This window comes from Zootermopsis nevadensis, unplaced genomic scaffold (assembly GCF_977971745.1).
Source record: "Zootermopsis nevadensis isolate Lab colony 2312 unplaced genomic scaffold, Znev_1.0 Znev_ptg000016l, whole genome shotgun sequence".
NCBI lineage: Eukaryota > Metazoa > Arthropoda > Insecta > Blattodea > Termopsidae > Zootermopsis > Zootermopsis nevadensis.
Genome location: NW_028259148.1, coordinates 13,619,443 through 13,634,812, shown reverse-complemented (window position 1 = coordinate 13,634,812; position 15,370 = coordinate 13,619,443). Strand labels below are relative to the sequence as shown.

Sequence of the window (15,370 nt, the reverse complement as noted above, 5' to 3'; positions counted from 1 at the left end):
TCGGCCATTTTTAAAACGTGAATGCCACACAAAAGTTTGCGGACTCCCCAAATGCTTGCTTTAGCATTTCATAGGTTTCCGTAGCCGTTTTGGCGAGTCTTTGGCAAGAGATTCAGGCAGAATCGCAGATGGTGCTTGACAGGCTGACAAAGAAAGATTTCCAGGGATGCTTCCAGGCTTGGCAGCGGCGCTGGGATCGTTGTGTTCACTCCCAGGGGAACTACTTCGAGGGTGATGGATGAATTTAATACCTGAGATAAGTGTACGGGTTTTTATACGCGCAGTCTGGAAACCTTCCGATCGCACCTCGTAAATGTGGAAAGTAACTTGACGGCGGAAGACCCGAGCGACCGTGACATTTACGTGCTAATTTTTGGACACCTCATCCAAAAACAACGTATAAACTCATAACATTTGTTGCTTAACAGGACAAATACACCCTTCGTGATATGAATTACTGTCCCGAAAAGAAAAAAAATGAGACAGAGAGGTGTATATTCCATGATAATATTAAAATAGGACTTAAAGAACTAAAATGTGAAGATCTGGACCGGATAAGATCCATCGGAAAACTCTTGTGAACACGGATTACAACATTCGGGTTCAATAAAAGTCGAGCAATGTTTTAACTACACGAAAGAGTGGTAGTTCCTGCTCTATGAAGTCAGCTGATTTATTGTAGGTTATGTATAACAAACTTAAGTTTGAAAAACGTGCTTGAAAAGACAATAGACGAGTAATGATTGTCAAAATGGCGTTACTGTGTCCTTAGATATCACAGCCTTGTATCAGTAACATTCCTCACATTCCCTACGCATTATTCGTATTTGAGACACAACACAATCTTCTACAGCATAACTGTTTCACCAACATACAGTCGGCATATTCACCTACCGGCAGAATTAGGTACTAAAACTAATGCTGACAGAGCCACCTACCGCCAGTCGCTTAGTATCACGACAATCTCACGTAACGTTGAGACACATAATTTTCTTTTTAAAACTGCAGTTTCATCGAAATCCTACCACCGTACAAACTACGCATAATTTTATAAGTTCCTGTCTTCACATAAACGAATAAAAAAATAGTAAATCGCTCATTCAAATTCAAACCCAATAACTTTGACGATCCGTCAACTGTTCTCGAAGAATATGCATGTGGGCCTAATGAATGAATACTATTTCCGTTTCTAGATCTAAATTGTGGGAGAGTATTCAATTGCCCAAAAATACAAAAATTCTTAATTACACAAGATTTGTTCATAATGATGCATTTCCGCGGGAGTTTGTTTCATTCACACGACGTGCCAGCTGCCAGGTCCCAGACAATGAGAACGCAGAGGGTAGAAGGTAAGATCTAGAAGGTAGATCCAAGATCTACGTCTCCCACCAGGAATTAGTCTGACCTCGTCGCTAACAGGCAGGAAGTGATGATTATCCTTAGCTGCCCACATGAATTCAAAGCAACCGTCAGGCATCGTTTTAAGACTGACATTAACGCTAGAATTTAAACGTAGCAGCTGCAAACCTCAGATTTTAAAGTTACGTTACTGGCATCCAATCATCCTCTGTGGTATTTGTAAAGGAAAATCCACGGCCATTTTCATATTCAGATTTAATTTATATGGTCATATATTGATTTCTCATAAAAAGTAGACAAAATATGATATATTTTAATTGCAATAAACATATAAATAAATACAAATTGTGATGGATTTAGAACGTAACTTTCTACAAACATTTAACGAACATACCTAAGTTTTAAACTTCGGTATAGGAAAGTAATCACGGTGGTCTAGCGGCTAGAACGCTGGCCTTGTAATCCTGGGGTCTCGGGTTCGAATTTATAACTTGTGTTGGGCAAGGCCGTGGTCGAGGCAACACGGAGTTTTGCTCCGTGGCATCCCAACAATTACTCCATTCACACACAGAAGAAGGCAATGGCAAACCACTTCTGGATCATCTGCCAAGAACGTATATGAACAGGTCCCAGTCCGAGAAAAGGATGGAAGGATCCTGTTCATATGGACCTGTCGTCAGACAGAACACTAAATAAAATAAATATAGTAAAGTAAATCGAGAACACACGCCAAATTAGGTTAAATACCGTCAGAGACACGTACAGAACACGACAAAAATTTCATAATACCCTGTTCGGATTAAACATTAATAAACGCTACGAATTAAAGAAAAATCCTATTTGTAAAGAAAATTCTAAAAAGGCGAACACTTGACTGATGGTGAGATTTGAGGTTCTCACGGACGCGAGTACGAAAATGATAGTGTTCTGCTTCGCCTTGTAGTCTGGTAGAAGTTTACCGACGTTTCAGAGGTGCTCATCGCTCTGATGGAGGACGAAAGCACCTCTGAAACGTCGATAACATCTACCAGACTATACGGCGGAACATACACAAGACATTCTTCATTTGTCAAATGCATTTCCCATTAATAATGGTCTGAGACACAGAGATGTTTTATCACCATTGCTTTTGATAATTTCTTTAGAATACGCGTTCAGGAAAGATCAAAGAATCAGAGCGATTATATGGGACACAACAGATAATGGCCTACGCTGGTGAAGTTAATTTCATGAGAAATGAGCACAACATTTTGACTGGACAGCCTGAAGGGAAAATACCACTCGGAAAAACCTAGACATAGAAGGGAAAATAATCGTGAAATGGTTTGGATGTAGATTGGAAAAATCTGGCTAATAACAAAACCCAGTATTTGTTAGGTTTTCAAGGACTTAATTTCGGGGAAAAGTAGAATGGCTATAAATTACAAGATATTACATTCAATAATGCTAATTACATGAATCTTGGCCCTTTTTTTTTTGTAAAAAACCTTACGATGTTTTAAGAAATAAATCCTTTTCGTTATCTAATGAGGAACAAAACTTCTGCCAATTGTCTTCCAGATCTCAAACGTTCAACATCGCTAATGCATGCAATTGCAGTCCTCGCGATCATGTGTTAGCCTAAACACGAGCTCTCTCTTCAAAGCCGTCGCTTACCGAAACGTGTTCCCACCAATGTCTGGTTCACGTGAAGTCACGTGATTTCACTAGGTCACATGCACTTACGTGTACGCTCGTGAGTGCGTATGTATGTATATCACGACGTTCTTAACCAAGAAATATCCTAACTTCACACTTTCATAGGTCAAAGAATTCTTCTAGAATCTTTCTCAAAACATTTATATTTACGTAATTTATAAAGCCATCTTTCCTCCAAAGCAGCAGACCGCGTTTCGTAACCATAAAAAACAACTGGTTAATGTTTAAATGAAGCAGACCTCAAAAGCAAACATTTATGCCAGCACTTTCAACGACAAACAAATCCATTCACTGTTGGGCTGCTATAAAAAACGTTCTCAGCGTCATATTTGTTGAATCCTGAAGATGAAAATAGTTTCGTCACAAAAGATTATGACGTCATAACGAATGGAAAAATACGACCGTTACATCGTGACTTTAATTTCAAATTAACGCAGAGGAATTTCACTTCAACTGATTCGAAGACCACAAATTTACAACGAGAACTATTTTATACAGAGTAGTTAAAAATAAACACAACTTTAGTTTATAATTTTAACATTAATGTCTTTGTTACAATTAAAATAACTGCTCTGCGATGAAACTTGTTCGAAAATGTCGACCCCAAACAGTCCCATGACAGTGAACATTCTGTATAAATAATTATAAGACGCAGATCGTGGATTTAAAGCGGACAAGTATACGTCTCGGAGTTCACATCTTGAATGGTCTACAGCGCTTCACTGCGCACGCCCAAAGGACAGGTCCGTAGTACGCATGCGCAGGTCCAGTGTCTTTCATGGCGCTGTTAAGCACGGACTAAAATCTCCTCAAATTCCGATCAATACAAGCATGAAACCAAATATTCCTTACTTCTATCTGCATAGTCATGTGACTTATTCTACGAAAATGATTTCACACAACAACACTTGCTAAGTCCCTTTCATGTCGTATTCGGAATAAATTAGGAATGCACAAGTCAGGCCTCTGCTACCAAAAGTACAAGGTACAGAATATTTCGACAGTTGTAAAACAGAACACACGAACAAATAAGTTTTACAAGGCCCACAATTTAAGAACGGCCTATGTCATCCAAACAATACAAGTTACTAATTTCAAATTCCATATTTGCTCAAATACATCGATTACAATTTATTACGGTCAATCACAGTCAATTGTTTTAATCAAGTTTCATGCCAGACCACTGGCCTCGAGAGTTTATTGAATTTAAGTCACTGAATTTCGTGGATGAATGTAAAAAATTCCCGCTATCCTGATCAGTTTCGTGGTTTTCCTCAGCCACCCCCCCCCCAGTCTAATGAAAACATGCCACGATCGCCCAATCGCAAAATCATTCGATACAACTTATCAAATAACTCCATGGACCAGATGTATTCTTCCCAAGCTAATAGTCGCTCAGCCGGTCCAAAGGTTAATTACCGTGTTCACAAAAGCCCACAACAGGTTTCCATCCTCATCAAACAATACCCATCCATCGTTCCGTATAGGCCCACAGGAATATTCAATGTAACGCAAACATGCTTTATAGCTAAACGTCTTAAGTACAGATGACATCGAAAACTTCAAATTTCCGACTTACAAAATACGTATTTGAGGTGAAAATTCTTTACATCAAAATTCACGAGATTCGTGTTCAGTAACTTTTCCAGCTACTTCAGTCAAACGCTTTGAAATAACCTCGGAATACATCTCCTAACTTGTTACATTTCCATTACATCGCGTCCCAAAAACACGTTTACATAGCAGAAACTTTTGTATTGGACTCTCCGTTCCCATTCGACGGTATAAAAATTCTAACAGGAACATCGTCGTTAAATAACAATAATAAATCTACGGCCCATCATAACCCATCGACGATGATCCACGACCTTGACATATCTCTACAAAATTAGGGTTTATTGTGGAAGGTGTATCAGTGTAACCAACGTGATAACAAGACGGCAATGGATACAAATCTCCATTAAGATAATAAGTCTTTTCCGACAAAAACCTATTCGTAAATGCCTGCTACTGATTATAATGTATTATTTCTGTACTCGCAGATAGAATATACCGGGTGATTCAAAAAGGACTTTACAACTTTGAAAGTTTATAGAAATTTATTCAGAAGGCTTACAGAAACGGTTGAGGTGTAATTTTGTAGCAAAACAAATCAAGTTTGACTCACGTTGTGCTGTAGTACCGAATTCCGTCACCGCGAGCGCAAGCGGCAGTGCATTTGAAAATGGCTCGTAAAATTTTCTAATATACCACAGTTAGACGAAGATGACCAAGAAGGACGCATTCACTTCCAGCAAGACGGCGCACCACCTCACTACCTCACAGAAGTCCGGGATTTCCTCAATAACCGTTTCCCAGGTCAGTGGATTGGTCGAACAGGGCCGATAGCATGGCCACCTCTCGATTTTTTCTTATGGGGTTTCATTAAAGATTACCTGCCAATCTCACTGAGCTCAAAGCTCGAATCACCGCCGCAGTTGCATAAGTGACATTAGATATGCTGGATCGTGTTTGGCAAGAAACTGATTTCAGGTGGGATGTCTGCGTTATCACCAATACCAATCACATCGAACCAAAATGACTGTTTGAGCTAAAATTTGATTTGTTTTGCTACAAAATGACACCTCAACCGATTCTGTAACCCTTCTGAATAAATTTCTATACACTTTCAAAGTTGTAAAGCCCTTTTTGAATCACCCTGTATATACGTGAGTCACGTATTCACATGTATCATCGAATGCAAATCAATTGCCTTACAAAGAATTCGAAATTTTCATTCAAAACCAGAGTTGAGTAAAACCCTGTCAGTGCCCTAATCCGAAACGCTGCATTTTAGGCCTATTATAAATTCCCAAAACATATAACAAATTATATATAGACTTATTCAATCTTCGTACCTTAACTCTTCTATCGTAGCAAAGAGTACAACTTATAAATCTCCTACGTAAGTGATTTCCTCCACGAACTTCAGCTTCGTAACGGATCCGTCGTACCTTAAAATAAATATTCACGGGCCCCTTTGAAAAATTTAATTGGCAGAATGCATTTTCCAGACGACTCAGCAGGGGGCGTCTTTAAACTCGGCGTCAGCCTACGCAGCGACGAAATTCAACTCGCGGGGGCGAACACACAGCTGTCGCATAAAAAATTCTCTCACTGGCACATGTGTCAGCTGCCCTCTTACGTCTACCACGTCCTCGTAGTCGCTACTGAAGATTTCCGCTTCAGAAATACCAACGACGTAAATCAATTTTCACTTACCACGTTCTGACTCCAAATATCCGAGTCCTTCCTCAGAATCCTACATTCGCTCAGCCACTAAAGAAATCCCCAACATTTTACAGAACCCTAAAGTTCATTACAGTGTTCACAAAAGCCCTCCACTGGTCTCTATCCTGAACCAGATGGATCCAGTCCACATTCTATTTCTCTAAGATTCACTTTAATATTATCCTCCAACCTACGTCTAGCCCGCTTTCCTTCTGGTTTTCCAACCAAAACCCTGTGAACATTCGTCTTCTCTCCCATGCGAGCTACATGCCACGCCCACATATGCGTGTGTTATGTTTCAACGCGTCGCAAGGTTATCGGAAGTGTAGAATACTTTTAGTAGCGACGAACAGGAAGTGTCTATTTTTAAAACGCTAACTCAGCATTCATGTGGGGAAAATAAAAGAACCCTGCTCATGGCAGCTGAAGTTGTGTGGAATTTCATATGAAAATATCTACGCGGCAGATGAACGTAGGCGGAATTGGCGAACGACCCTCGATACTCGAATTCGTAGGCCTAACCGAGAAATACATCGAAATAAATTGTAATAATAACAAAAAAATTTTATGCAGAAAACTACAGTCAGGTTTCGGCAGTCATTAACATTCTCGAAACATCATTATATTTCACAGTACGAGGCGTAGAACTTATATAGTTCCTTTACAATCCAATAAAACATTTCACTACAGAGAAAATGGTTCCATGTAAATATCTACCGTAACCATGGCAACTTCCCGCATCGGCGACACCCTCTTCTGTCCTCAACCCTCGCGCAAACAAGCAGCTGGCTATAATACTATTACGAATATATGAGCATTGGCAAGCACTCCGATGTTCAAGGCAAATTCCATATCCACAATTTACAAAGAATTTGGCATTGAAACAAGAGGACATCCGACGTAAGACAAACCCTTCAGGTAAGTTAATTAATTTCTGTACTGGTTTCGGCAATACACAGGTTAACAGGGACACGAATTGTTTAAGCCCGAACTGTTTAGAAACATAAAAACCACACAACCTTCTGTGGACATATATGACAGAATGACCTATTCGGGAGTTAGTTTAAAAATAAAAACACGTAAACACAAAACTATCTTCTTTTAAAAATCATAACAAAAATGTTTAGTATAAACCTGTAAGAAGACTTAAAACAGATTACAGACATTTATCGGTATCTGGCACTAGGGGGGCAAAGTTCAAAGAATCTTTGTTCGGGGCAAATGATAAATTGAAATTAGTCACTATTACCTTTTGGAAAACCCCCCATGAGGTGTAACCTACAACAATATACGTAGATCGGTTACTGCACAACTTATTCGATATCAGTTTCTTAATATTACAGCAGAAAGCTTGCAAGAAACAAACGGATAAAAACATAATCACCAAATACTCTGTAACAATTTCCTAGTTAAAAATAAATCAAACACAAGGACGACATCAAAAAATCCACAAATCCACTTGGATCGCAGAGGCATACGCACCTAGACCTATCCTTTTCTTAAACTTCTTCAGAACTTTCATCTTGCTACGAATTGGAGCTAGCAAATCGTCCACACACTGACAACGGCCTCCTACAGGGCCCGTAGCACCCAACACCCCCATTAAAAGCCCCAAAACCAAAGTTTACGACACTGTCCTTGTCGCTGGTATGTTCGAAGACACAACACTCGGGGGTTCCTAACAGGACTGAAGGAAAAACACGTCCGCTCCAAGCTAGGATACTTCCACGACTGGCTCGTGAACGAGAGGCAGGGGCAAACAACAGCTGCAGGGCCACGAGTCGCAAACCAATCCACGCATGCGTCGTAGTCTCAGGCCACGCCTACAGCCCGACAGATGGCCAACGAAACAGCTGCAGTGCTTAACAGATCCCAGAAACAATATTTTCGTTTTCCTAACGCACAAGACCCAAACTGTTCAGGAATTGATGGGGGCAGACAGAGTTTTCATTAAGTTTATAATAGTTTACAGCAAATATAATTTCGGGAAGTCCCAGGTTTGAAATCAGATCTGTACTTCATATGACGAGTAATTTATTTGTACAACGATCTGCTGTATTGTTCTTGTTTCAAAAAAGTGATAGAGTTTTTGACTTTAAAAGTATGTGGTGGTGTTGGACTGTTGTGGATCAAGGCGTAGCCTTCGAGACTAAACTTAACTCAAAGTTGGTGCCCTATAAAAGGTCTCAAATGTTAAAATGGAAAATATGTGAAGTGCAGCTCTGATACAACGTAAATTTATTATACAAACACAACCAAACGAAGTACAGGCGGCTCTCGTTATACGCGATTTCGTCATCCGCGTTTTTATTTCAGTATCATTGAGTATCAATATCATATCCGCGGTCAAGGCAGAAGCTCCCCGCGCAGACCAACTGAGTTTCGCGAGCAGTTTCAATGCATCGCCCCCGTCATTTTGACACCAGGACTACAAGAAAGGTTGTATCGCTCAGGAAATCCGTGTACGTCTCTCGTTTCACGAGTTTACGACACAATCGGCGATTCGCGGCAACGCGATCCCCCGCGAATATAGAGAGTCACTTTTAGGATTTAAGGAAGCATTTGGGACTTCTCATTTGTATCGGGCGGCATTCGACAGAAAAAGAATCTACCATCAAGCTTCCTCTCCTGCCATGCGCCACTGATGACATCTATCGGACGTTTTTACTGTTAACACCTACGGTTTCAGCTATCACAAAATAATATCTGCACGTCATGGACAGCTGAGTTTATTGGATCTTTTATACAGGCTGATATAAAAGTCACGAAACCCGCATTAAAACATTTATTAATGGTTGCAATTGAACACAATCAGACACAATATCGCTGTGACGCAGGTCACGTCATGTTCGCGCCAGATCGTCACTTGTCTTTCAACAGTCGAAGTGCAAGGACGTATTTTTCACCAGTACAACGAGTGTCCATCGTCAAACACTACCTCCCATTTCGTTCTTGTCAGAATGAGTTTAGGGATACGTTTCCCGATTCTCCTGTGCCAAACAAATCGATAAAATCGAGAATATCGAGAATATCGAACATATCGAGAATATCGAGCACATCGAACATATCGAGAATATCGAGCATATCGAGAATATCGAGCACATCGAGAATATATCGACTGGTGAACCTTTTCAGTGACACAGGAAGAGTCCAGGGAAGAAACCGATCCGGTCGATCTTCGGTATTGAGTGGCGAAAGTTTGGGCGATATCTGTCAAACTATGTCCCAGTTTCTTCACTGAAACGTTAAAAGCCGAACGTCAACAGGAACTGATAACGAATCTCATTTCCCTTTTGGAATTTGTTGAAATGGGGCACCGGAACTAAGATTATCGGGTAGCGAATCTGATAATTCAGCGCCGACATTAACAAGAATTGATTGGTGCAATGGCATTCCTTCACGACCCATCACGCGAGCCCCAAAATGACGCTGGGTCATTCGAGCATTAAAGTTGAAATTTGGTTGTTTGAAGCACGTGTGGTGTCCAAGCCAGGGTACAAAGCCCCTGGAACGACAATCCCCGGGAGTCAGGCCTCAATGAAGGAATCCTGGGAAGCAATTTTACACTGGGGGACACGCCCTAGCTTGTCACAAACACTTGACTGCACAAGTCCGCATTTCCATAAATATCTATCTGCACTTACATCCTTAAGTATGCAGACATTATGACAACAAAACATTAACAAATGTTGAATAAACTATCGATGAAGTGTTTGGAATTATAATTAGGAAGGAAAAAAATTAATACATTTTACTATTTCGTCCGAACATTGACGGCAGACCTGACACGTAACGGAGGTTGTCGAAAACTGCGGCAAAGCCCCAGGGTTTGAACAATCTTCATTGCCCTGATGACAGAGGCAGTATGACCTCTGAAACGTTGGTTAACATCGACCAGACTACACAGCGCAACAACCCAGAAGACAGAAATCTTCATACTCATCGCCCTGATGACGGAGGCAGTATGACCTCTGAAACGTTGGTTAACATCGACCAGACTACACAGCGCAACAACCCACAAGACAGAAATCTTCATACTCATCGCCCTGATGACGGAGGCAGTATGACCTCCGAAACGTTGGTCAACATCGACCAGACTACACAGAGCAACAACCCAGAAGAAATCTTCATCACCCTGATGATGGAGGCAGTATGACCCCTGAAACGATGGTTAACATCGACCAGACTACACAGCGCAACAACCCAGAAGACAGAAATCTTCATACTCTGATGACGGAGGTAGTATGACCTCCGGAACGTTGGTAAACATCGACCAGACTACACAGCGCAACAACCCAGAAGACAGAAATCTTCATTGCCCTGATGACGGAGGCAGTATGACTTCCGAAACGTTGGTCAACATCGACCAGACTACACAGCGCAACAACCCAGAAGACAGAAATCTTCATCGCCCTGATGACGGAGGCAGTATGACCTCCGAAACGTTGGTCAACATCGACCAGACTACACAGCGCAACAACCCAGAAGACAGAAATCTTCATTGCCCTGATGATGGAGGCAGTATGACCCCTGAAACGATGGTTAACATCGACAGGCTACACAGCGCAACAACCCAGAAGACAGAAATCTTCATACTCTGATGACGGAGGTAGTATGACCTCCGGAACGTTGGTCAACATCGACCAGACTACACAGCGCAACAACCCAGAAGACAGAAGTCTTCATCGCCCTGATGACGGAGGCAGTATGACCTCTGAAACGTCGGTTAACATCGACCAGACTACACAGCGCAACAACCCAGAAGACAGAAATCTTCATCGCCCTGATGATGGAGGCAGTATGACCTCTGAAACGTTGGTAAACATCGACCAGACTACACAGCGCAACAACCCAGAAGACAGAAATCTTCATCGCCCTGATGACGGAGGCAGTATGACCTCCGAAACGTTGGTCAACATCGACCAGACTACACAGCGCAACAACCCAGAAGACAGAAATCTTCATTGCCCTGATGATGGAGGCAGTATGACCTCTGAAACGTTGGTTAACATCGACCAGACTACACAGCGCAACAACCCACAAGACAGAAATCTTCATACTCATCGCCCTGATGACGGAGGCAGTATGACCTCCGAAACGTTGGTCAACATCGACCAGACTACACAGAGCAACAACCCAGAAGAAATCTTCATCACCCTGATGATGGAGGCAGTATGACCCCTGAAACGATGGTTAACATCGACCAGACTACACAGCGCAACAACCCAGAAGACAGAAATCTTCATACTCTGATGACGGAGGTAGTATGACCTCCGGAACGTTGGTAAACATCGACCAGACTACACAGCGCAACAACCCAGAAGACAGAAATCTTCATTGCCCTGATGACGGAGGCAGTATGACTTCCGAAACGTTGGTCAACATCGACCAGACTACACAGCGCAACAACCCAGAAGACAGAAATCTTCATCGCCCTGATGACGGAGGCAGTATGACCTCCGAAACGTTGGTCAACATCGACCAGACTACACAGCGCAACAACCCAGAAGACAGAAATCTTCATTGCCCTGATGATGGAGGCAGTATGACCCCTGAAACGATGGTTAACATCGACCAGACTACACAGCGCAACAACCCAGAAGACAGAAATCTTCATACTCTGATGACGGAGGTAGTATGACCTCCGGAACGTTGGTCAACATCGACCAGACTACACAGCGCAACAACCCAGAAGACAGAAGTCTTCATCGCCCTGATGACGGAGGCAGTATGACCTCTGAAACGTCGGTTAACATCGACCAGACTACACAGCGCAACAACCCAGAAGACAGAAATCTTCATCGCCCTGATGACGGAGGCAGTATGACCTCCGAAACGTTGGTCAACATCGACCAGACTACACAGCGCAACAACCCAGAAGACAGAAATCTTCATTGCCCTGATGATGGAGGCAGTATGACCCCTGAAACGATGGTTAACATCGACCAGACTACACAGCGCAACAACCCAGAAGACAGAAATCTTCATACTCTGATGACGGAGGCAGTATGACCTCCGGAACGTTGGTCAACATCGACCAGACTACACAGCGCAACAACCCAGAAGACAGAAGTCTTCATCGCCCTGATGACGGAGGCAGTATGACCTCTGAAACGTTGGTTAACATCGACCAGACTACACAGCGCAACAACCCAGAAGACAGAAATCTTCATCGCCCTGATGACGGAGGCAGTATGACCTCTGAAACGTTGGTTAACATCGACCAGACTACACAGCGCAATAACCCACAAGACAGAAATCTTCATACTCATCGCCCTGATGACGGAGGCAGTATGACCTCTGAAACGTTGGTAAACATCTACCAGACTACACAGCGCAACAACCCAGAAGACAGAAATCTTCATTGCCCTGATGACGGAGGCAGTATGACCTCTGAAACGTTGGTTAACATCGACCAGACTACACAGCGCAACAACCCAGAAGACAGAAATCTTCATCGCCCTGATGATGGAGGCAGTATGACCTCTGAAACGTTGGTAAACATCGACCAGACTACACAGCGCAACAACCCAGAAGACAGAAATCTTCAAGGGTATTTATCTTCCCTGCAATGTCCAGATCGACTATGAAACTCCCAACAGGCGCGCGGGTACAGAGCAGAGCCGTCCAACATCTTCCGAATTACAGGAAAAGTTTCGTAATGCAGCCCAGTTCATCCTCGTGGTCGAAACACATTCAATGCAACTTCATTCTCGTTTGCGTCTTCCGTGGTGTTCGCAACCAGCGCTTAGTTTAATTCCGAGTTGTGATACGGTGCGTTATCCAACATTACATCATTTTACAAGGAAAGGTTGGAGACTAAGTTTTTAATCCGCCCACCCCTGATAATTATCCTGAAACCCCACTGGCGTGAATAACAACGAGGCGTTCCCCTTTAGAATTTTTCGCAAGTAGCCCATTCGGAGTACAGTCGCTCCAGGATTTTCTCCGCACACGTGAGCTCAGAATGTAGGTTACATCTACATAAATTACAGAGCAATTGTCTTTCCGATGGCGACCGTCTGCTAGCAGGAACTCGATTCTCTTCTTTTCCAGAGAAACATGGCGACAGGTTTAGTTTTCTTCCACTTGTAAAACAGTTTTTGTTAATATTTTCCTTGTATCTGGTTTTCGCCGAAGTAATTTCACAGTCGGGAAAATTTTCTCTGTTACATAAGAAATACACGCATTTCTATGAACCACACATCAGATCAATTGAGCTCATATTTCGATGCATCTTTCCGCTTAATTTGCTGTCCAGAAGTTAGTATTATTGCAGAATAGCCACGGTGGTCTAGCGGTTAAAACGCTGGCCGTGTAATCCTGGGGTTCCGGGTTCGATTCCCGGCGGTGCCCGAATTTATAACTTGTGTTGGGCAGGGTCGTGGTCTAGGCAACACGGAGTTTTCCTCCGTGACATCCCAACAATTACTCCATTCACACACAGAAGAAGGCAATGGCAAACCACTTCTGGATCATCTGCCAAGAACGTACATGAACAGGTCCCAGTCCGAGAAAAGGTTGGAAGGATCCTGTTCATATGGACCTGTCGCCAGACAGAACGCTAAATAAATAAATAAAATACCCCCAGATATAATTTCTCTTCAACTTTGTACCCCCAAAGTTGTTGGGTGTATAATTCAAGTTATACATAGTATATAATCTACATCTAAAATAAATTAAATAAATTACATTACTGATTTTTCAGTGTTTATCATAAAATTACATATTTTTTTAAATTTCACGTACCCCTTAAGATGTCTTCGCGTACCCCAGGTTGAATACCACTGTTTTATATATTTTGAGTAGACGAGGCACCTAATATAAGCCACTGTATTCATGTAGATTTTATTTATTCATCCTAACGTGTTTGTGATTTGTTTGGATTCCCATTGAATTGTTTTTGTAAAGTTTGTTAATGTATAATTAAGCCTTATATTGTAAACCAGAGCAGAGCGCTCCTTTCGGAGCTCCTCGAGGGGTTGGTTGCGTTTTAAAATCTTGAGTAGGACACTAAATTGAATTAGTGACGTACTTATCATTTCGCTTGTCTTATAATTCCTACGTCAAAGAAGGAATCCTATTCTTCGACTCTCGTTTAGGTCATGCCTTTATTGAAGGATATCAAATAAGGTGGGTCGAATGAACAGTCACAAGCCACGCTGTCATTCTCCTTATCAATTCAAAAGAGTGCTGATGTTACCCTTGAGGATTTACTCACGAGGAAGTGATCTCGTTACAGAAACTGATATCAAAAAGGAAAGTGCTTCATCATCAAAGGACATAATCACATGCTATAAGAGTAATATTAATGCTTAATTATGTGAAGGCGTTTTCATATTACAATTGATTAATATTAATAAGTGGAATAGGGACTTACGTTACAAGGTTCTATTTAGAAACTTTACACGGATGGTCCATTAACAGTTTAAACGACCTGTAAATTGTCGATTAACAACAAAGTTCGTTCTTCCGAAGACGTCGTCTTGTAGAGACGCACTCAGGCTGGGAACACGTCAATGAGGCGTGCGCTGCTAAAACTGTTTCCGTTCAACTCTCTTCAGGCATGCGTCGACGCATGCGTTACGTGCGATTGTCCAGATTTCCTTCGCCTTCGTTATGATTTTTAACTAGTTAATTTGTTACTGTACTGTACTGCTCCCCCAGTATTGTGAGGGTGATTAAGTCGAGAAGAATGAGATGGGCGGGACATGTAGCGCGCATGGATGGGACAAGAGGTGTGCCCCGGGTATTGATTGGGAAACCTGAAGGGAAAAGACCGCTGGGGAGACCTAGACGTAGATGGGAGGATAATGTCAGGCGGGATCTGTGGGAGACAGGAGTTGAAGGAGACTGGATTTTGTTGGTCCGGTGGAGGGCTTTGGTTAGTTCGGTGATGAACCTTCAGTTTTCGTAAGCCATCTAGTTAGTTAGTTAGTTAATTTGTTATCAGTAATTCAGAGTCAGGAGAAAACTTTATTTCCTTCTGATGTTTATGGGTGGGAGAATCTTGGCGATAGTCAGCGGTAGATTTATACTTAAA

The 15,370-nt window shown here is 42.1% G+C and overlaps 1 protein-coding gene across 4 annotated transcripts in view; it reads right to left on the bottom strand.

The window, feature by feature from the left end:
• The window catches only part of neur (E3 ubiquitin-protein ligase neur), an 89,929-nt gene that overhangs the window by 37,712 nt on the left and 36,847 nt on the right, over nucleotides 1–15,370 (bottom strand). Inside the window, exon 1 of one of the 4 annotated variants that reach the window (XM_022078902.2) lies at nucleotides 7,810–8,071. The exons of the other annotated variants lie outside the window; for them this stretch is intronic. Within the exon in view, the coding sequence (XP_021934594.1) occupies nucleotides 7,810–7,930 (121 nt within the window). The 5' untranslated portion in view covers nucleotides 7,931–8,071. Of the gene's footprint in view, nucleotides 1–7,809; nucleotides 8,072–15,370 lie in introns of those variants that run through there. 4 annotated transcript variants of the gene reach the window in all.